The sequence below is a fragment of the Triticum urartu genome, chromosome 7A (genome assembly GCF_056163025.1).
Source record: "Triticum urartu cultivar PI428250 chromosome 7A, HENAU_Tu73, whole genome shotgun sequence".
Taxonomy (NCBI): Eukaryota; Viridiplantae; Streptophyta; class Magnoliopsida; order Poales; family Poaceae; genus Triticum; species Triticum urartu.
Window position 1 is genome coordinate 46466128 of NC_141879.1, and position 21388 is coordinate 46487515.

The 21388-nt window shown below is 48.9% G+C and overlaps 1 protein-coding gene across 1 annotated transcript in view; it reads left to right on the forward strand.

Annotated features, from left to right (window-relative positions):
• The first annotated feature begins 848 nt into the window (after nucleotides 1-848).
• The window catches only part of LOC147957547 (uncharacterized), a 47720-nt gene continuing 27180 nt past the window's right edge, over nucleotides 849-21388 (forward strand). Inside the window, exon 1 of the mRNA XM_087531758.1 lies at nucleotides 849-1298. Coding sequence (XP_087387884.1) covers nucleotides 849-1298 — 450 coding nt within the window. The remainder of the gene's footprint in view (nucleotides 1299-21388) is intronic.

Consider the following 21388-nt stretch of genomic DNA (forward strand, 5'->3'; position numbering starts at 1 on the left):
TGACAGTGGAACCCACAGAGTACTTAGAATACAAGATTAAGGATGCAATTAACTTTTTATAGAGGGAGAATCATACACGCAATTAACTCAAATGGACCAGAAGTGACTCTATTATTCTCCAACGGCAAGCGGCAAATTTCCTCCCGCGGGCCGGAGTAGATTTCTCGGTTTGCATGCGGGTTTAACGGAGGGGCTTGATGGAGGCGAGGAGGCGTGTTCAGCCGAGCGTGCAGCGGACAGTGCAATACTATTCGATTTGATAGATACAACAAGTATATTATAAAAAACAAAGAAGAGTAGTAGAGATAGAGATAAGAATAGAGACTAGGGAGGAGCACCATCTACTACTTCGTGGGCTACTCCTGCGCTCCATCCGGCGGCCGCAACGTCCCCTACAGCCACTCCCTCCTGCGCTCCATTCGGCGGGCGCTGTTGAAATTTGGGGAGCACACTCTCACGACTGCTGGTAGCGATGGCTTCACCGACGACGACTTATTCCCCGACCTTGGCAACCTCTTCCTCAATGACATGGGCGACAACCTCAACGCCAACGGTGCTACTCCCATTGCACCGTATGTGTTTCTGTCCTTCCTGTTCGAAATCATGGTAGAATTTATGTTTCTAGTCTGTGTCCTAGATTCGATCTGTTCATCTACTATGCTAGTCCACATGATTAGTTTAATCTCTGTTATAGCAGTCATGATTTATTTTGTGCTTATTCGGACTAAATCTCGTAGTAACTTTCTCATATATTCAACTGGCGGAACATCCCCTACAGCCACTCACGTTTCATGGACGGCCTGGTCGATGCTTCCAAGGAGCCCTTCGTCTACTGCTATGAGTGCCCGATGCCGTTTTGGGGCTCGCCGGCGGACATCGTGCATCACCTCACGCAGGCGTGCGGTGATCACTACTGGCCCTTGGTGGAGAACATCAAGTACGAGACGTGCTACCCGTTCACCGTGCCGGAGTCGCTGCAGGATCACCGCCGCCTGCTAGTCTCGGAGGAGGATGGCAGTGTCTTCCTCTTGATCATGGGCACCGGCGAGGCCCGTGCAGGCCGCCGCCCCGTCTCTGTACTGTGCGTCAGGGGTGACGCTGCTGACGCTGACACTGACACGAGGCTTATGTACGGGTGCGTGCTCACTATTATTACCCCTCGGATGTATGTGGGCGGCGACACTGGCTATGTCAAGCTGACTTGGACTCTGCCGAGTTGGGACCTTCCCGCCGATGTGGACATGAAAGACGCATGGTATTATTTGACCCCCAACAATGTGCACGGGGACTCCAAGGAGGTTCACCTGGACATCTGCATTACCAAGTTAAATGTTGATCATTAGTCTTCGCTCAATATAATCCGCTGTCTAAGCATGTGGATACTTCCATGCATGATCTTGCTCTATTGGAGTATCGCGCATGAATAAAAGTGTATCCATTTATGGTTTAGTCTAGAATCTTCCATGTATGAATTTTTACTATAGTACTGGTGAAAGACTTATGATGAACCATTTCTTACATCTCCTCTGCCCCCTTCCAAGTCATCCTGATTTAATCCCTCCGTCTAGGTGTATAAGGGCATGGTTAATACTTAAATAGTATAGCCAACTGTTGACTATAAGAAAGTGCCATGTCATTTGTAGCCAACATGTATAACAATGGATACTAAAAAACTAATTCTTGAAGATGATTTCTTGCAAAGCACAATAAGTATTATTTCTTCACAAGTTTTGGATGCAGGTTGAACAGTTGAACACTTTTGTTTGCAAAAGATACTTTTTTATCTATTTCACCCGGATGTTTGTGAGCTCTAGAGATGAAATAATATCCGAAGAAACCTGTCGATACCCATTACACATGAGATGACCCCCACATCATTTGTCAAAATAAACAACTCCTCGATCAACGCATTTCACTCTTCCGTGCAATGCACGTGCACCTTACTATAGATTAGTACGACCACAAATTGAACTAACAATATATATAGTATGATAAATGCTGATGCATGTCACCTAAAATTATATCATTGAAAACTATGTTCAAATACGAATCCAACAATATTGTTTTTGTTGACATGCACTAACATTTTGTCAGTTAAATCTTCAGTCAAATTCAATGGGGGATAAACCATGAACGATGTAGTACTAGTGTAGAGGGCGGCCCTGCACGGGAGTCTGACCCCGCTTGTGGCACGGCAGTAAAGCCGTCATATCACAAAACCCAACCACTCTCAGTAATAAGTGGCCTGGTAAAATAAACGGACAAGCAACCATCACATCCCTCCGTCTTTTTTGCATTTCATTTCTCTGCATTTACTTTCTCCGGTTCATCTCGCACACTCGATCCCTAGCTACTACTCCTAGCACTACAAAAAAAAAGACACATCCGTGACATTTTGGGCCAAACCGTTTTTTTTCTGTCATACATATGACACTTGTATGACGATAATTGTGATAAAACCCGGTATCATCATAGATGTGGTGGGCTCCTACTTCTATGACAAAAAATCATGACAGAAAATGGGCTTTTTGTCCTGGGCGGGCCGGAGACGCAGCTGCATGACATTCTTTGGGCCATCCATGACAGAAAAAACCGTGTTAGAAGCGAGGGGGAGGAAAATTTCGGGGAGTTCCCGGTTACGGTGGGAGGTCGGGGACCGAGCGATGCGCGTTTCTCTCGTACACGTACGCGCGTGGTGCGAGGCGTTGGTTCTAACTGAACCCAAGCGAGGCATTGGGCTCTAACTGAACCCGAGCGATTGCACTGCAGGCTACGTGTTACTGAACCCGAGCGATCGATCGATGGCTGTTAATTGAACCCGATCGAGCGATTCCTTGGCTACTGCTGCTAACTGAAGCCGATCGATGCTTCCTCTGGATGACTGGATGAACAGTGAGCGTTGCACGGGGGGGGGGGGGGGTTGGATGAACAGTTCCCGGTGGGGGTGGACGAACAGGACCCCGTGGTGTTGCCTCTGGATGAACAGGACCCCGATCGATCGAGCCGGTTGGGGGTGGATGAACAGGACCCCGATCGATCGAGCCGGTTGGGGGTGGATGAACAGGACCCCGTGGAGGGCTAGATGAACAGGACCACCCCGTGGAGGGCTGGATGAACAGTAGATGGTGGAGGGCAGGATGAATAGTAGATCGTGAAGGGGTGGTTGAACAGGAGCCCGTGGAGAGGGGTGGTTGAACAGTTGCCGGTGGAGTAGCGCGCGGTGGAGGTTGGATGAACAGGAGCCCGTGGATGAACAGTCACAGGTGGAGGCTGGAGGAGGTTGATGGTGGATGAACAGTAGCTCGTGGAGGCTGGAGGGGGTCGACAATGGAGATGAACAGTATCCCGTGGAGTCCCATTTTGCGGTACACCACACCCCTCCCGATGAACAGGACCCCCGTTTCGACCGTAGCGCTCCAACACAAGTCCGTTTCCTCCGTTTTGCAGTACGCCACACCCCTCCCGATCAACAGGACCCCCGTTTTGACCGTAGGAGGTCCGTTTCCTCCGTTGTGCGGTACGCCAGGCCTCGTTTCCATCGCCTCTTCCGTCCAAGCCCTCCCGCTGAACACAACCACGCATTCCGTTCCGACCCAGCCGCGTTGCCTCCCGATGAACACGACGCATTCCGTTGCCTCCCCATGAACACGACGACGACGCTGTTTCTCCGTTCCGACCCAGCCATCTCAACGAGCCCTCGCCGTACGTATGCACGAGTAGGCATTCGAGACCCCGCCCGTATGTACACATACGTGGCCGTATTTTCTTTCTTGCACCCTGGCCGCTGTACTTACGTGTACATGCTACGTGCGTGCCTCTACTACGACACGTGCGCGCCTCTACATCGACCAGTATGTACGTACACGTTCGCGACCAGAATGACAACGCTACGTACGCTTCGACCAGGTGGGTCTCGACTGTCAGGCACTTCCTTGCGTGCGAAGATGTAGCTGGTGGGTCCCAGCAGTCAGGGGCAAACGTTTTTTTCGTGAAATATGGTGGCCCGTCCAGTGGGTCCCTGCTGTTAGGTGGAGGAATAATTATTTTGCACGTAATAAGGAGGCACTTCCTTACTGCGGCCGTGGACCTAGCTGTCAGCCTCTCCACGTACAGTCCATGTCCGATGGAAGCCGTTCCTTGACCATGTTGACCACGCCGCGCCGAGAGCACCAGGGCGGTGGACGACGGCGAGGCCTAGGAAGGGGACGACGCGGAGCCGGGGAAGACGCGGCAGTGGATGCCCACGCGTAGAGGAGTACGAGGGTTCACTGGTTCGCTGCAGTGTGAGGCTGTCGTCGCCGCAGAATAACAGGGGGTGTGGGTGAGTAGAGGGATGGCCTGGCCAGCGGTGGGAGTAGTAGGGGGCGGTGAGGCCTCCGCCGCATCGCAGCCGGCCACGGGAGGCAGGAGCATGAGGCACAACCGGCGCTGGTTTGGGCGGCTGGAGCAAGAAGACCAGAGGTTGAAGAAGCACTACAGTCGTTGGATGGACATCGTACGGTCACTGGAGCTAGAATCATGCATATTGACTAAGTTGACAAAGCCCTCCGTCCCCGTCAACTTAGTAGGCCCACAAGTCAGCCTCCCACCAAGGTGGGTCCCAGCTAGCAGGGGGGTATTCATTTTTTTGTGCGTAATAAGGAGGCACTTCCTTGCTTGCGAAGATATAGTTGGTGGGTCCGAGCTGTCAGCGGCGGTAACGTTTTTTTCGCGAAATACAGAGGCCCTTTCGGTGGGTCCCTAATGTCAGGTGGAGGAATCATTATTTTGCGCGTAATAAGGAGGCATTTCCTTGCGTGCGGCCGTGGACCCAGCTGTCGGCCTCTCCACGTAAAGTCCACTTCAGATGCATGTCGGTCGTTGATCACGTTGACCAGGCCGCGCCGAGAGCACCAGGGTGGTGGACGACGGCGAGGCCTAGGAAGGGAACGACACGGAGGTAGGGAAGACTCGGCAGTTGTTTACCACGCAGAGGGGAGTACGACTGTACAAGGCCTCGCCGTCGCTGGAGAATAACAGCAAGTGTGGGTGAGTAGAGGGATGGCTAGGCCAGCGATGGGAGTACAGTGGGGCGGTGAGGCCTGTGCGGCAGTAGAGTCGGCCGCGTTGAGGAGGGAGCAGGCAGTCCCACCGGCGCCTGTTTGAGCGGCTGGAGCAGGAAGAGGAGAGATTGAAGAAGCACGACGGCCGTTGGATGACCATCCAACAGTCACTGCTTGTGCGTCAACCTTTTTTTAGGAAAGCCTCAAATCTGTGGGAAACAGCATACAACCCATCTGCCATTATTTCTAATAATTTACAGCCCATTTGCTAATTATTAAGGTTTTTTTGGAGCCCATATTCTTTTTGTTAGCATTACAGCCCATATTGTGGCCATGGTTAAAAAATTATACGAAATTTTGCATATTTCGGTGCGGTCCGAACTGTTTTTAATCCCGATATTTCGACTCACATTCAAACTGATTTTAAAAATAAATGTATATCAATATAAAATCCAACAAATTCTCCACGCATAAAAATTAATGTAATTTCAAATCTCGAAATGAAAAAAAGATATTTGAAACTAATTGCCGGTTTGATGTGTTTTAAAAATGTACATCCCATTTCTCATTACTGATGGGCCATTTTCTCGGCCAGCCGAATGAAAGCTCTCCTCCTCGTCTTGAAAGATTTGCAGCCCAACAGGCCTGAGAAAGCGATTTACTTGGCAAATCACAAAAAAACCGGGCTGTGGCCGTGGACCCAGCTGTCAGCCTCTCCACGTACAGTACTCTCCAGATGGAATGTCGTTGACCACGTTGACCACGCCGCGCCGAGAGCACCAAGGCGGTGGACAACGGCGAGGCCTAGCAAGGAGACGACGTGGAGCCGGGGAAGATGCGGCAGTGGATGCCCACGCGGAGAGGAGTACGAGGGTTCACTGGTTCGGCTGTGGTGTGAGGCTGCCGTCGCCACAGGGCCTGGCTAGCGGTGGGAGTAGTAGGGGGCGATGAGGCCTCATCGGCAGCACAGCTGGCCACTGGAGGCAGGAGCAGGCGGTCTCCCCGACGCTGGTTTGGGTGGCTGGTGCAAGAAGAGCAGCGATTAAAGAAGCAGCAAGACCGTTCGATTCAAATCCAACGGTTACTGCTGCTAGAATCGTTTGTTGACTAAGTTGACAAGCCCTGCGTACGCGTCAACTTAGTAGGCCCATAGGCCAGCCTCCCAACCGGTGCGCCCCAGTTGTCAGTGGGAGGAATCATTTTTTTCGCGTAATAAGGAGGCAGTTGATTGCATGCGGCCAGGCCAGCGGAGGGAGTAGGGTGGGCCGGGGAAGCCTGCGCGGCATCACAGCATGCCAGAAGAGGAGGGAGCAGGCAGTCCCGCCGGCGCTAGTTTAGGCGGATGGAGCAGGAAGATCAGAGATTAAAGAAGCACGTCGGTCGTTGGATGGACATCTAACACTAACTGCTGCTAGAATCGTGTGTTCACTGCCAAAGCCTTGCGTAAACAAGTCAGCCTCGAAATCCGTGGTGTGTACAGCCCATTTGCTATTATTTATATATTTTTTACTCAATTTCTAATTCATATGGAATTTATTGCAGCCCATTTTCCATTTTTAGAATTGCTGGCCATTTTCTGGTCAGTACCAGGGTCAAAAAATTAACTAAATATGTGGGAAATTTTGAAAATTCGCAAATTTTTGCTGGGGAACGAAATATTCTTAATCCAAAAATTAATAGCCAAAGTAAAACAAATTTAAAAATAAATTAGTACTATGTCATGTTAAATCCAATGAAATACGTATAAGATATCAGTGAAGAACAAAAACAAAAAAAGAAATTTATATCCCATTTGCTATAAATTTTTTGAAATTTTCAACCCCTTTTGATATTACTTTTAACAGACATTGACCATACTCTTAAGCCAGGCCGGAATGCATCCCTCCTCGTCTTGAAAGATTTGCAGCCCAGTAATTCAGAGAAAACAAATAGGCCTAGCTTGGGTATTCTTCAAAAAGAAATACTGGGCTAGCTATTTTCCCAAAGAACTGGTGCATGAGCATTTAGCTTTATTTATTTATTTACTTATTTATGTTTACGGGACCATGAGCATGTACCTGGGCCGGATTCATGTGAGAGCCTCCGTTCCAGTTAATTATGGGCTTCTCTATTGGGCTTTCATCAGTGGGCTGCATGTTATCAACAAGTGGAAAATGTGTTCCGAGTTTCAAAAAAAATGTGTTCCGTACGATAAATAGTATGCGCTACATACGGTACGGGGCACTAAAGGATCAAACCATGCAACGACTTCCAAAACATTGTGTTTGTCGTTCTAACAACACATTTATTCAACCAACAGACGAAATATACTACTGATTGTACATTGAAAACAACAGCAACAGCAACCAGGGCTGGGGGTGCAACAGAAGCAGTAAGCATGCCAGAAGAGTGAAGACGCAGCTCTCTCTTCCAAACCAAACATCAGCCATCATTACAAAAGGGCTACCAAAAAAGAACAAGTGTATGCATCAAACTAAATAAAGTTCCTACTGCACCAAGTGTACGCATCTAACTAACTGGCTCAGTTAGACGTTACTATTTATTAAGCTGTGGAGATTGGCTGACGGCTTGAACCAGATGGGTGCCTGACGGGGGAAACTCCAGCCAGCAGGTCGAAGTCTGATACTTGCGACCCTCTCTCCTACTTTGGGCTGCAGAGCGTGGCGGCACATATCAGGGTATGGTGCATGCAGAGACGCATGGTACGCTGTGTACACACAGTATTGCCTGATGAACGAAACCGCGCTGCCATCATGATCCTTGCCGTCGGTTATCTCCTGGTTAATCGGATAACTCAGTCCAACAAACAGAGAGCGTGTACCAAGGCTACTTACCAGCCTCTAGTCAAAAATTCCTGAAGGCCCAGAGAAGCTTGGATCCTGCTCAAAGACCTTACAGTGACTGTGATTGTATTCCACGAAACAACCCGTCCTGTACGTGCGAATGATCATCAATCTTTCGCCTTCGTATGATCGAGCCAGGAACCACCTGCAACTGCCATGCCGCTTTTCTTTGGAAGGTTCTAGGATTAGGAAGGGTAGGGACACCAGGCGGCCTACAACATCATATCAAGTTGGAGTCAAATAAAAAAGGGCTCTTGGTTTAGTTAATCTTAAGAACAGCATGTTATGAGCATGAATGTTTTTTCAGTAAATGTTGATAGTAATATAAGCAAGCCATCATGATATCATAGGAAAGTAACATACTGCTGTAACAGCCATTTGTAGCAATGACTGGAGTAGGCCAGCAATACGTCCAGCCATAGAAGGAGTCGACGGCGTAAATGAAGCCCTTGTGTTCAATGGCATCAGAGAACCATGGAGGATGTATGATCCTGCGATGGACATGTAGATTTATCCACTTACTGCAGTGACCTGTCAGATAGGCGAGACCACGGTTGAAGAACGCAATTAGCCTGAAGTCTTTATAATTCGCAGATCTTGTGGGCACTTGGCAGATTACAACCTTGAGCAAATCAAACTTGGTATCATGTTGGCTACTGTAAGATTCCGAGTATTCTGGGCCGCGGTGCCAAAGCAGTGTAGTGTTAATCGAAGGAAGAGGGATCAATCGCCGGGTGTAGACCTCCACGAGCATCCAGCTGCCGCGACCGTCGACGAGCACCATCCAAGACCTGTTCATGCTGACCCAGTACATACCGTTAATGTATTTGAGGCTGACGAGGATTGGATCGCAGTCAAGGGGGTTGATGCTCGCCACCCTACGATCTTATGCTGTGTGACACGCCGTTTCTGAAGATCAGGCGGCATCAGCAAGAAAGGAGCTGTCTTAAAAAGCTCCGGCCTGAGGGCTTTGAGTAAATGGTACATCCCCGACGAGCACGCGGAGAGCGGCATGGTACTGAGATTGTCGACACATGAAACAATGAGCTTGATTACCTCTGTGGGGAGCGAATTCCAGCCACTCTTTCGACGGACGCTGCACGGTTCTGCCATTTTTAGTGCTTGGGTTCCGGACGAGGGGGGTGAGGCGCCTTAGCGGGGATGGAAGATTGGACGAGATTATGTGCGGACAAAGATGGAGAAGCGAATATGTGCTGCGGGAAGTGGACAGGTGATGATGACTACAGCACACCGCTTGACTTACGAGACACATACCAGCAGCGTAGGGTCATGTCGATGCCAGACAACTTGCTTGAGTGATCACAGTACTGGTACTCCCTACAGTGCTATGCCCTAACTTGCTTGAGTAGAGTAGTAGAGTAGGACTCTGCTCTACTACTAGCACCGGAGGAGTAGTATATTCTAATCTAAAATAGTTACAAACTTCAATGCCCGAGCGTGGAACGACTACGAACCGTGCTCAAAGACCGTGTCTACGTGGTGTTTGGACATGGGCGACAACCTCAACGCCAACGGTGCTGCTCCCGTTGCACCGTATGTGTTTCTGTCCTTCCTGTTCGAAATCGTGGTAGAATTCATGTTTCTACTCTGTATCCTACTACTATGCTAGTCCACATTATTAGTTTCATCTCTGTTATAGCCGTCATGATTTATTTTGTGCTTACTCGGCTTAAATCTCGTAGTAACTTGCTCATATATTCAACTGGCGCAACGCCCCCTACAGCCACTCCCGTTTCATGGACGGCCTGGTCGATGTTGGAATTTTGCTAGTAGGCCTTTATAAGGTGAGCTCTTCTACCACTTGTATGAGCATGAGAAGAGGAGACCTACACGCGCGCTCCTCCTCCTCGCTCGCCTCGCCACGCCACGCCTCATCATGACGCGCCGCGGGTTGCGGGATTGAGCCGAGCCGAGGACAGAGCTACACTCCCACGACCTACCCGGCCCGCACTATATAGTTTCTCACCACCGTTCCAGATCATTGCGCCGCCAAGCAAGTCTTCTCCATCCCTCCTTTCGGTGTGCACCGGGAGAAGGGACAGCAGGCCTCCGGAACCCCGCCTCTCGTGATCCTGTACGGGAGAGGGGCGTTCAGGTTTTTGGGGAGCGCACTCGCGCGACTGCTGGCAGTGACGACATCGCGAATGATGACTTCTTCCCTGACCTCGGCAACCTGATCCTCAACGACATGGGCGACAACGTCAACGCCGGCGGTGCTGCTCCCGCTGCAGCGTATGTGATTCTATCCTTCCTGTTCGAGATCGTGGTAGAATTCATGTTTCTAGTATGTGATCTGTTCATCTGCTATGCTAGTTCGCATGATTAGTTTAGTCTCTGTCAATGCTGTCATGATCTATTTCCTATTTATTCGGATTAAATATCATAGTAACTTGCTCATATTTCCAACAATCCAAAAACCTGATAATAGGCCCTTCGTCCACTGCTATGAGTGCCCGATGCCATTTTGTGGCTCGCCAGCGAACATGGTGCATCACCACACGGATGCGTGCAGCGGTCACAGCTGGCCCTTGGCGGAGAACATCAAGTACGAGACGTGCTACCCGTTCACCATGCCGAAGTCGCTGGAGGATCACCGCCGCCTGCTAGTCTCGGAGGAGGACGATAGCGTCTTCCTCTTGATCGTGGGCACCGGCGAGGCCCGCGCAGGCCGCCGCCACGTCTCTGTAATGTGCGTCAGGGGCGACACCGCTGATGCTGACACTGACACGAGGCTGATGTACGGGTGCGTGGTCAGTGTTACTGCCCCTCCGGGTCGCGTGGGCGGCGACACTGGCCTCATCGAACGGACTTGGACTCTGGGAGTTGGGACTATCCCGCCAATGTGGACTTGGAAAACCCATGGCATCCTTTACCCGCCGCGGTGCACGGGGACTCCAAGGAGGTTCACCTGGACATACGCATTATCAAGTTAAATGTTGATCATTAGTCTTTGCTCAATGTAATCCGTTGTCTAAGCATGTGGAGACTTCCATGCAGGATCTTGCTCTATTGGAGTATCGCGCATGAATAAAAGTGTATCCGTTTATGGTTTAGTCTAGAATCTTCCATGCATGAATTTTTACTACAGTACTGGTGAAAGACTTACGATGAACCATTTCTTACATCTCCTCTGCCCGCTTGCAAGTCATCCTGATTTAATCCCTCCGTCTAGGTGTATAAGGGCATGGTTAATATTACTTAATAGTATAGCCAACTGTTGACTATAAGAAAGTGCCATGTCATCTGTAGCCAACATGTATAACAATCGATACTCAAAAACTAATTCTTAAAGATCATTTCTTGGAAAGCACAATAAGTGTTATTTCTTCACAAGTTTTGGATGCAGGTTGAACAGTTGAACGCTTTTGTTTGCAAAAGATACCTTTTTATATATTTCACCCGGATGTTTGTGAGCTCTAGAGATGAAATAATATCCGAAGAAACCTATCGATACCCGTTACACATGAGATGACCCCCACATCCTTTGTCAAAATAAACAACTCCCCGATCAATGCATTTCACTCTTTGGTGGACGGCGTAGTGGACGGCGCAACACTATTCGATTTGACAACTACAACCAGTATATTATAAAAAACAAAGAAGAGTAGTAGAGATAGAGATAATAATAGAGACTAGGGAGGAGCACCATCTACTGCTCCGTGGGCTACTCTTGCGCTCCATTCGGCGGCCGCAACATCCCCTACAGACACTCCCTCCTGCGCTCCATTCGGCGGGAGTTGTTGAAATTTGGGGAGCGCACTCTCGTGACTGCTAGCAGCGACGACTTCACCGACGACGACTTCTTCCCCGACCACGGCAACCTCTTCCTCAACGACATGGGCGACAACCTCAACGCCAATGGTGCTGCTCCCGTTGCACTATATGTGTTTCTGTCCTTCCTGTTTGAAATCGTGGTAGAATTAATGTTTCTAGTCTGTGTCCCAGATTCGATCTATTCATCTACTATGCTAGTCCGCACGATTAGTTTAATCTCTGTTATAGCCGTCATGATTTATTTTGTAGTAAATCTCGTAGTAACTTGCTCATATATTCAACTGGCGGAACGTCCCCTACAGCCAATCCCGTTTCATGGACGGCCTGGTCGATGCCTCCAAGGAGCCCTTCGTCTACTGCTATGAGTGCCCGGTGCCGTTTTGTGGCTCGCCGGCGGACATGGTGCATCACCTCACGGATGCGCGCGGCAATCACTACTGGCCCTTGGCGGAGAACATCAAGTACGAGACGTGCTACCCGTTCACCATGCCGTAGTCGCTGGAGGATCAGCACCGCCTGCTAGTCTCGGAGGAGGACGACAGCGTCTTCCTCTTGATCGTGGCCACTGGCGAGGCCCGCGCAGGCCACCGCCACATCTCTGTAGTGTGTGTCAGGGGCGACGCCGCTGACGCTGACGCTGACACGAGGCCGATGTACGGGTGCGTGCTCACTATTACTACCCCTCGGTGTCGCGTGGGCTGCGACCCTGGCTACACCGAGCATACTTGGACTCTGCGGAGCTAGGACTTTCCCGCCAATGTGGACATGGAAAACCCATGGTGTTATTTGGACTCCAGCAATGTGCACGGGGACTCCAAGGAGGTTCACCTGGACATCTGCATTTTCAAGTTAAATGTTGATCATTAGTCTTCGCTCAATGTAATCCGCTGTCTAAGCATGTGGAGACTTCCATGCATGATCTTGCTCTATTGGAGTATCGCGCATGAATAAAAGTGTATCCATTTATGGTTTAGTCTAGAATCTTCCATGTATGAATTTTTACTACAGTACTAGTGAAAGACTTATGATGAACCATTTCTTACATATCCTCTGCCCCCTCCCAAGTCATCCTGATTTAATCCCTCCGTCTAGGTGTATAAGAGCATGGTTAATACTTAAATAGTATAGCCAACTGTTGGCTACAAGAAAGTGCCATGTCATCTGTAGCCAACATGTATAACAATAGATACTCAAAAACTAATTCTTGAAGATCATTTCCTGCAAAGCACAATAAGAGTTATTTCTTCACAAGTTTTGGATGCAGGTTGAATAGTTGAACGCTTTTGTTTGCAAAAGATACTTTTTATCTATTTCACCCGGATGTTTGTGAGCTCTAGAGATGAAATAATATCCGAAAAAACCTATCCAAATGAACTAACTGAGGCATCTCCATCTTAATTTTCTCTTGCAAGTTGTGCGTGGTCCCTTCATCGTGAAAATGCTCTGGCCGTCGCATTGATTTGCATGCATGGATAGCACCACCATATTTTTAAAGGAGGAGCGAGCTCTATATTTCAGCCAAGGCATGCATGATTTGAGGAATTATGGTTGGGCACGCATGTAGAAAAGGGAGGAGAGTAATTTGCATGCGAGGGGTTAAAGGAAGGGAGGCCAGCGGCTAGGCATTCAAAGGAGGCTGCATGCAAGATTACACGGGATCCAGATACTAGTCCCAAAATCAGTTCCTCTTTTTGCGGACATGCCTTGGTACGAAAGATTGACAAGTTAGGCCCTGTAAAAATGGATGGAGGGAGTAGTAGTACGTGTAGAGGGCGGCGCTGCACGGGAGTCTCACCTCTCACCCCGCTCGTGGTGCGGCAGTAAAGCCATCATATCACAAAACCCAACCACGCCCAGTAATAAGTGGCCTGGTAAAATAAACGGACAAGCAACCATCACATCCCTCCGTCTTTTTTGCATTTCATCTCTCTGCATTTACTTTCTCTAGTTCATCTCGCACACTCGATCCCTAGCTACTACTCCTAGGGCCAGTTCTTTTGGTGGCTTCCCCAGCTTTTCCCACAAGACTACTCACAGTGGAGAGTAACAATAAGGCGCCTCACTCATTTATTTGGGCTTCTAAACTACTATTCCGTCCTGGTTTATTCCTCACCATTGTAATTTGTGCTAAATTTTGACCAAAGATTTAACTGGTTTTTCCTCACCATTGTAATTTGTGCTAAATTTTGACCAAAAATTTGACACAGATTACAATGGGGACCAATAAACCAGGACGGAGGTAGTAGTTATGGGATTACTAATCTAGAAGCCTAAAAGAACTGGCCCCTGGTACTCCTACTAGTAGTAGTACTCAAGTTGGATTTCCAATTGCACGGCACAACCTGTTACACAAAAAATTCGATACAGGGTGTAGGAAGCGGTTTGGGAATTTGCATGCCTTTCCAACCAGTGAGATAATCCGTACAAAGTACGACAGAGAAATAACCACAGAGAAGGAAGCTAAAAGTAAACAATCAAACGAGCATTTTTGCATTTGTTTTGCATTGAATCGTTTCACAAGCTTGACTAGTGCTGTTTTTCCACTTTTACAAAAACCGCATCGTAATGTTAAAACGTGCATTTGCACGTACATAAGTAATAGTAGTACTCCCTCCGTCTAGGTGTATAAGGCCTTCCACTATGTAGGCCAAAAGAGGTGCCAAATCCACTTTTACATTATTTGGCACCGGTGCCCTCCATAGCTCATGTGGTGCCATAAAAAGTTTTTTGGGAACCGGAGCAAGTTCCCGCTCCGATGCCCCATTCTAGCATTGTAATAGAATATACTACCATCTGTACTTGCTGCTCCGATGCCCCATTTTTTTGAAGGTGGACGAGAGGAACTGGCGTGAAGGATTGACCAGAGGTTGGCTTGCTTTGATTTTTCTATGTACATGTGGGTCCCATCTTTCTACGGGCTACACCCGCACGTTGTGAGGCCGGTGCCAAAGAAATTTACCAGGGCATCGATGCCTAGTCTACTATATTTTTAACATGCCGGACACCGGCTACATAGTGGAAGGCCTAAGTATTCCCTCCTTCTTGGTCACAGTGCACAACCGAAGATGACTTATTGACCTGGACGGAGGGAGTAGCACAGTCTGCAAGCATATATCGAGAGAGACGTGTAGTGTGATAGTATATAGTAAAGTTTGTGCTATATGCACGTACTTGCAAAATGCGTACGAATACACAAGGTTTCCAAACTTTCCCTTTTACATACTTAATTAAGGACGCTAAAAATTCCTGAATGTTCGGGATTTATCATTTGCGTCCCAAAACTAATGAGATCGCCTTACGAAACAAAAATTATACTCCTCCTAAAAGCCACGACACTCGCAGGAGCGCTTGCGGCGCGCCACGAGTGCCCTGGTGCACGGCCGTTTCCCAGCGCGCCGACACAACGCCTCTTCCTCAGCCTCGCAACTCACGAGGTGCTGACTGGCGGCTTGCCGGCGGGCGAGGGCGATCTCACCGGTGTGGTGATCCGACGCTAACAGGTACTCCTCCTCGCTGGAAGCGTGCACCCGGTCCATGTACCGCCAAGCGTACATGAGGCGCTTGGGCCCGACTGCACTCAGGGCGTCGGCACGGGCATACTCCGTCACCCTCACGGCCCTCGCACGAGCCTTCTGCCAAAGAGCCAATTGCCTGACTCTCTCGGACGCGACATAGGCCTCCCAGGCAGCTTGTTCCGCGGTGCGCTTCTCTTCCTCGGCCTTCTTCTCCACCTCTATTTTGGCACGCTCTGCTGGAGGCAAAGCCTCCCACAAGGCGACATCCATTTCTTTCCAAAGCTCCTCAAGGCTGGGGGGCTCGGCGGGCGGCGCGGCATTCTCCTCGTAGCGGGGAGCCGACGCGTCCTCCGGCGCACGTGCTGGCGAGATTGGGAACGCCGACGCGTCCACCTCGACGCGTCGCGGCGAGGAGTGGAATGCCGACGCATCCTCCTCGACTAGTTGCGGTGAGGAACAGAATGGCGACGCGTCGCGTAGCGGCGAGGAGCGGAACACCGACGCGTCCTCCTCGACTAGTGGCGGCGAGGAACGGAACGACGACGTGTGACCATCCGCGCGGTGCTGCGAGGGGCTCCTAGGGCTTGGGAGGGGCGATGCCATGGTGGTCGACGTGAGAGGGTGGGGGAGGAGATAGCGATGAACATGAACGTGAGGGGGAGGAGATAGCGATGTCATGGGAGGTGCAGTATTTATGGCGAGCAATGGCACACCTACGTAAGATATGGACTGAGCTGCACTGACTTAACTGCAGGTCCAGTTGCATCACTGACATGTGGGCCAGACCCATGTTTGGCCCATATGTCAATGACCGAATGCACATGCAGTTAAGTAACAACTATGTGCGCATATTTGTTGGAGTAAATTACGGGGGAGCGAAGGGGTGGAAATATTGCTGGTCACAATGGATTGGACGAGCGTGGGGGGAGGAGAGTCATGCATGCAGATTTTTTTCACACAGGGTGGAGTGGTGGGACCGCCGGAGGGAGAAGGAGAGTTTGGCAGGCATATTATTTCCACACATGGAGAGGAAAAGATTTGGAGACGAACGGGCTTCCTGCAGGTATGGGGAACGGTGCATAATAAGTCATCTTGCATGCCGAGCTAGGTATAGTCTCAAGTCATTAAAAACAAACACGCCCCACACATGTTCATATTTCAAGGTGCACTAAATTATTGCATGCGATGATTAAGGCTGGCCATAATGGTGGTATCTTAGCACACGGGAATAGCAAACATGCTGATGTGGCAAAGAATTAAAGAAGAGAGGGGGGTTAGAGTAACTAGTGTTCATGCATGCATTGGTAAACACATTTTTTTGTGGAGAACGACAACACTAGTTGAGTACTTTTGCAGACTTCAAAAACAATTCCACAATGTGTCAACATTCATAATGTCAAATCAATATTTTTACACTCATTATAAAACGTAGTTCTTATACTCATTATAATCAGTACTCCCTCCATCTAGGTGAGCAAGTCATCTTAGATTGTGCACTGTGACCAAGGAGGAGGGGAAATCGAGAGATCTTAATGTTTATTTGCTAATTAATGGCATTGCATGCAATGAACTAACCACTGCATGTCGTGTTTGGTAGTCTCAAGTCATTAAAAGCATGCACACCCACATCTCCTATTGGTTGATATGTCAAGAAACAAGAAACGAGGTAGAAGTTAATGCATCGTGCCTAAGTGTTTTGGGAATATTGTATCGAATGAGTGTACTGGTGTGGCTGGTTAATTAATATAAGGTGGTGTTCAAAAAAAGTATAAATTTGGTCAAACACTTTGCAAACGGTTGACGGGAGTAAAAAGGAACAGAGGGAGTATCATGCATGCGGAGTAGGCAAAAAAATTGCTTGTCTAAAAAAAGGCAAAAAAATTGCTCATTTATAGCCGGTCGAAGTCTCCAAGGGCGCGACCGCGCGAGGGAGGCAAAGGTCGTGGGAGGCCCGACGTTTGATGGAATTATGTGAATTTACATCCACGCACCGGCATGGCGTGCGAACAGGCAGAAGCTATACCGTCAGGCCTACGATATGGGTCTAGTAGACATGACATCTAGTGGGTCCCGCATAGTTCTCGAGAACTCTTTGGGGGCTTGCAGCCGTTTATCTACCAGGCAAGCCAGCAACCCCACGCCATTCGCACGCCCTACTCGTCCCTGTCTTCTACCTTACAACAGTTCGCTCCCAGTCGTCCTGTCCTTTCACATTAGTTCGCTCCCAGTTTTTTTTGCGGGGTACAACAGTTCAACTTCTCATAACCCTCCTCCAAAATCCATGGCCTCCCAAATCTCTATGGTCGCCGCTGAGTACCAGGTTAGAGCCATCACCGACGATCAGTTCATCGTCATCTATACACGTGGATCCGAGACGGTGAAAGCATGGCTTGCTCGCTTCCAACGCATGTTCAACAGTTCAACGGATGAGTGGGTCGCTGGGCTAGATGTTGAGTACACCACAGTCCTGGGACGAGAGAAGGATCTAAAGGACGAAGAGAGGAAGAAGCCCGCGGTGATCCAGGTTTGCGTACATAATGTTTGCTTGGTCTACCACATATGCCATGCCGACGTTGAGTGCCAGGATTTTAAGAACTTCCTCAAGGACAAAAGAGTGAAATTCGTTACTGTAGGCTTTAAGAACGATAGTGACGTCCTGCGTCGGATAGGTCTCGTTGTAGGCCAGCCCTTCGATCTCCAGAAGGAAAGCCTGGTGTCCTCCTCTCGACCTTCAATGCTGACCCTGGCAGCAGCCATGATTGATCCTTCGTACGCTAAACTGAAGAAACCTCATCACGAGTTTCATCATGCATGGGAGTCAAAGACATTAGATGAAGATCACATCCTGTACGCAACAATGGATGCCTACCTTTGTTTAAATATCTACAAGGGTTGGATGAAGAAGAAGAGCTCAGTGTCCGGTTCAAGCAAAGAAGCGTCAGCGGAGAGGAAGAGGAAGAGGGACGAGGACGAAGTCGAGGACATGGACTCGGACTCCAAGTAGGTGGCAGTGCCGTCGCTCATGCTGGTTCTACTGCAGTGTCAAGCGGACTAGTTGCTTATTAGTTTATTTTCAAGGGTGTGTTGTGCTGAGGCCCCAGTAGAACTATGTTTATGTTCTTTCTTGTTATTTGAACTCTTTAGTATGTACAGTAGTACTAGTACTATGTCTTACTACTGTTCTTCTTGCAGTTGGTACTACTGCTCATATCTTCGTGTTCCTACTGTACTTAATATGTTCGTACTAGTAGTATAATTTGGGTCAGTCGATTTTGTGAAAGAAGTTCGACGGAGCGAAGGAAGAAGACGGCAGAAGAGGTGGAAGAAGCCCTTCTAGCCATCCATGTTGCATCAAACGGCTCACATGAGACGACTGACCCAAATTGCTCCTTCAGATTGCAGGATCCACGTGGCATTCAAGGTCTCAAAGGTAGATTCCGCGTCCGCACCAGGTTTGCGGGCTCGACGCGCGCACGACCGGCTTCCGCCGCTACAGCCACCATGCGCGCCTCCTCCACGCGGGCGGAGACGACAATGACACGCTACTTCCTCCTCGCCGGCGTGCTAGATCACGCGCTCGTCCTCCTCTTCGTACGCTGCGTGCATAGGCGCGGCTCCACCAGCTGCTCGCGTGCTTGGCAGCGCGGCGGCATCGCGAGGAGGGACTGCAGACGATGTGAGCGGGCGAGCCTTCGGCTTCATGGCACAGGGATGGCGGCGACACGGCGGTGATGGGCGAGAAATTGTTGGCCGGAGCAGGCGGGCGCTAGCATGCGCAACGGCGGCGGCGGCATATTGATGAGTGCGCGTGTGGGAGCTTACTTTAGTTTTAAATATAAGGTTGGTCAAACTTAAAACAAAACCGTACTAGTACATGTAAACATTAGACTTAGGCAGCACTTTTATTAGTTAGTACCACGGCCACAATACGGAATCCTATGCAAGCGCGTGAACCGCGGCTGCGTGGTCGATCGAACGGTGCGTCACCGTGTCGCACTCGAAGGACATCCACCGAACCTTTTTGTGTGTGTGAAAACAATCCTCGAGTATTACTCAACATTTTTTTCCTGTGAAAGTTCTTGATGTTGCAATATTTCCATATATTTGAATTTAGCTCCAGTTCATGTTTATTTGGATTTGGACATTTTAGGTGCGCCCTAGTTTTTTTAATACTGATTTTGTGTGTGTGACTGAGAGAGAACGTGTGTGTGTGTCCATATGTGTGTTGTGGCGGAAGGGCAATGTGGAGACGGTGTGCGTGTGATACAGACATAGAGAGGTGTGAATGTGCAAATGATCATGCATGAGTGAGACATAGACATATGCCGATACGTTGTGTATACATGAGAGAACGGTCTTCTAGTTTACTTGTGTGTGTGTGTGTGAGAGAGAGAGAGAGAGAGGAGCATCCATAACACAAAAACCATCTCTCTCGATTCGTCCGTCCCTCGCACGGTTGCATGCAACACATGCATCAACGCGCACATTTTGACACCCTCACCCAGCCCCTGCCCACCTCAAGGCCCGCACAATCTCTTCGTGAATACACATTTCTCTCCTTAGGTTTGTTTTCTCTCAACATCTGACACACACACACACACACACAGAGAGACACGCAGCACAACACACACACACACACACACTCCCCCGAGCACACAATTCATCCCCATCCAAGGTTATACGGCGACCACTCTCGCTTGTGCTTCTTTGCACCCCAACATGCACAACACCTTAGTCTTCAAAGAGGGCAACGAGCAGATCGAAGACGGCGACCACACCGCGCTAGAGAATGCGGGGTCATTCGGAAGCAGGGTGATGTGACGACAGCTGACTGACTCCTCCCCCCGCCCTCTCTCTCTCTTGCACAAAATTACCAATCCCTCTCTCCTCCACACAAAATTGTCAATCCCTCAACCCACGAGATCCTTCCCCTCTCGTCCATGTTTTTCCTGCTCTCTCATCAAACATGTTGTCTCTTCTCCTTCCACGTATACAGAATCCAGATGCACACGCATCTCATGTATATTACATGTATGCATCTTTCTCACAAACCTAACTTCTTCCTCTCTCTTTCTCTCTCTATCTCTCTCTCTCTCTCTCTGTCTCGTTAGGTTTGGTTCCTACTCTCTCGTCCACATACATACAATCTTTCCCGCCCTATCCGCTCCATCTTCAAAAGCTCTCTCTGCACGTTTCATTCACACATTGGGATATGTCAAAATGTTGCTTCTATAATGGCTGATGTAGAGTTATGGTTGTTCTTGTTGCATCCTACAAAGTAATAACTATGAAATGCATTTAGATTCTCATTTGACTGGGATTATGTGAGTTTGAGCATGTTGTGAAGTACTATAGACCTTGTATAGATCTTGGGATTCGACAATGATTGTAACTATTGAATTGTATAGACCATTACATTCGAAGTCAATAGCCTAATGTATTTATTTCACAATTTCAACAAAAGATTAGTTCACTACAAACTAAGAAAACAAATGTGTACTCCCTCCGTTTTTATTTAAGTCCGCGTATTAGCATTGGTCAAAGTCAAGTTTTGTAAACTCTCAGAAAGCTTATAACAAAAAATATTAACATATACAATAACAAATAAATACCATTAGATTCATTACTGAATGTACTTTCACATCATACATATTTGTTATGGTAAATGTTTATATTTTTCTATAAACTTGGTCAAACTTTAGGAAGTTTGACTTCGGTCAAACCTAATATGCAGAGTTTACTACTACTACTACTACTACTCGCTAGTTTCTTAGCCGAATCACTCAACACGCCACACGGGGAGTCCAGTGTCACAAAATTTTGAGGTCGGCGGGTAAATCTCCCGCGACCCTGATTCGAGCAGTGGGAAGTTACCATCATAGCCTTCGGAACAGGCCTACGGATGATGCTTGGTAGGGGGCTCTTTTCTTAACTTCAGGTTCACCCTACCCAGCCAACCCCACCCCGGCACCCAGAGTAGTACACCTGAATACTCTCCAATTTCTATCCCCACCGCAAAATAGACTTCTCCACGGCACCGCAGCCTTCGTGCTCCTCCCCTTTACATCGGCGCACTCGTCCACCGCAGCGCATCTGCCTCATCGACGGCCTCGTACGCCGCACTCGAGCCAGTCCATCGTCATCGTCGTACACGGAGCCTCTTCCCTGGCATCATCTGCCACGGTCTCGGATC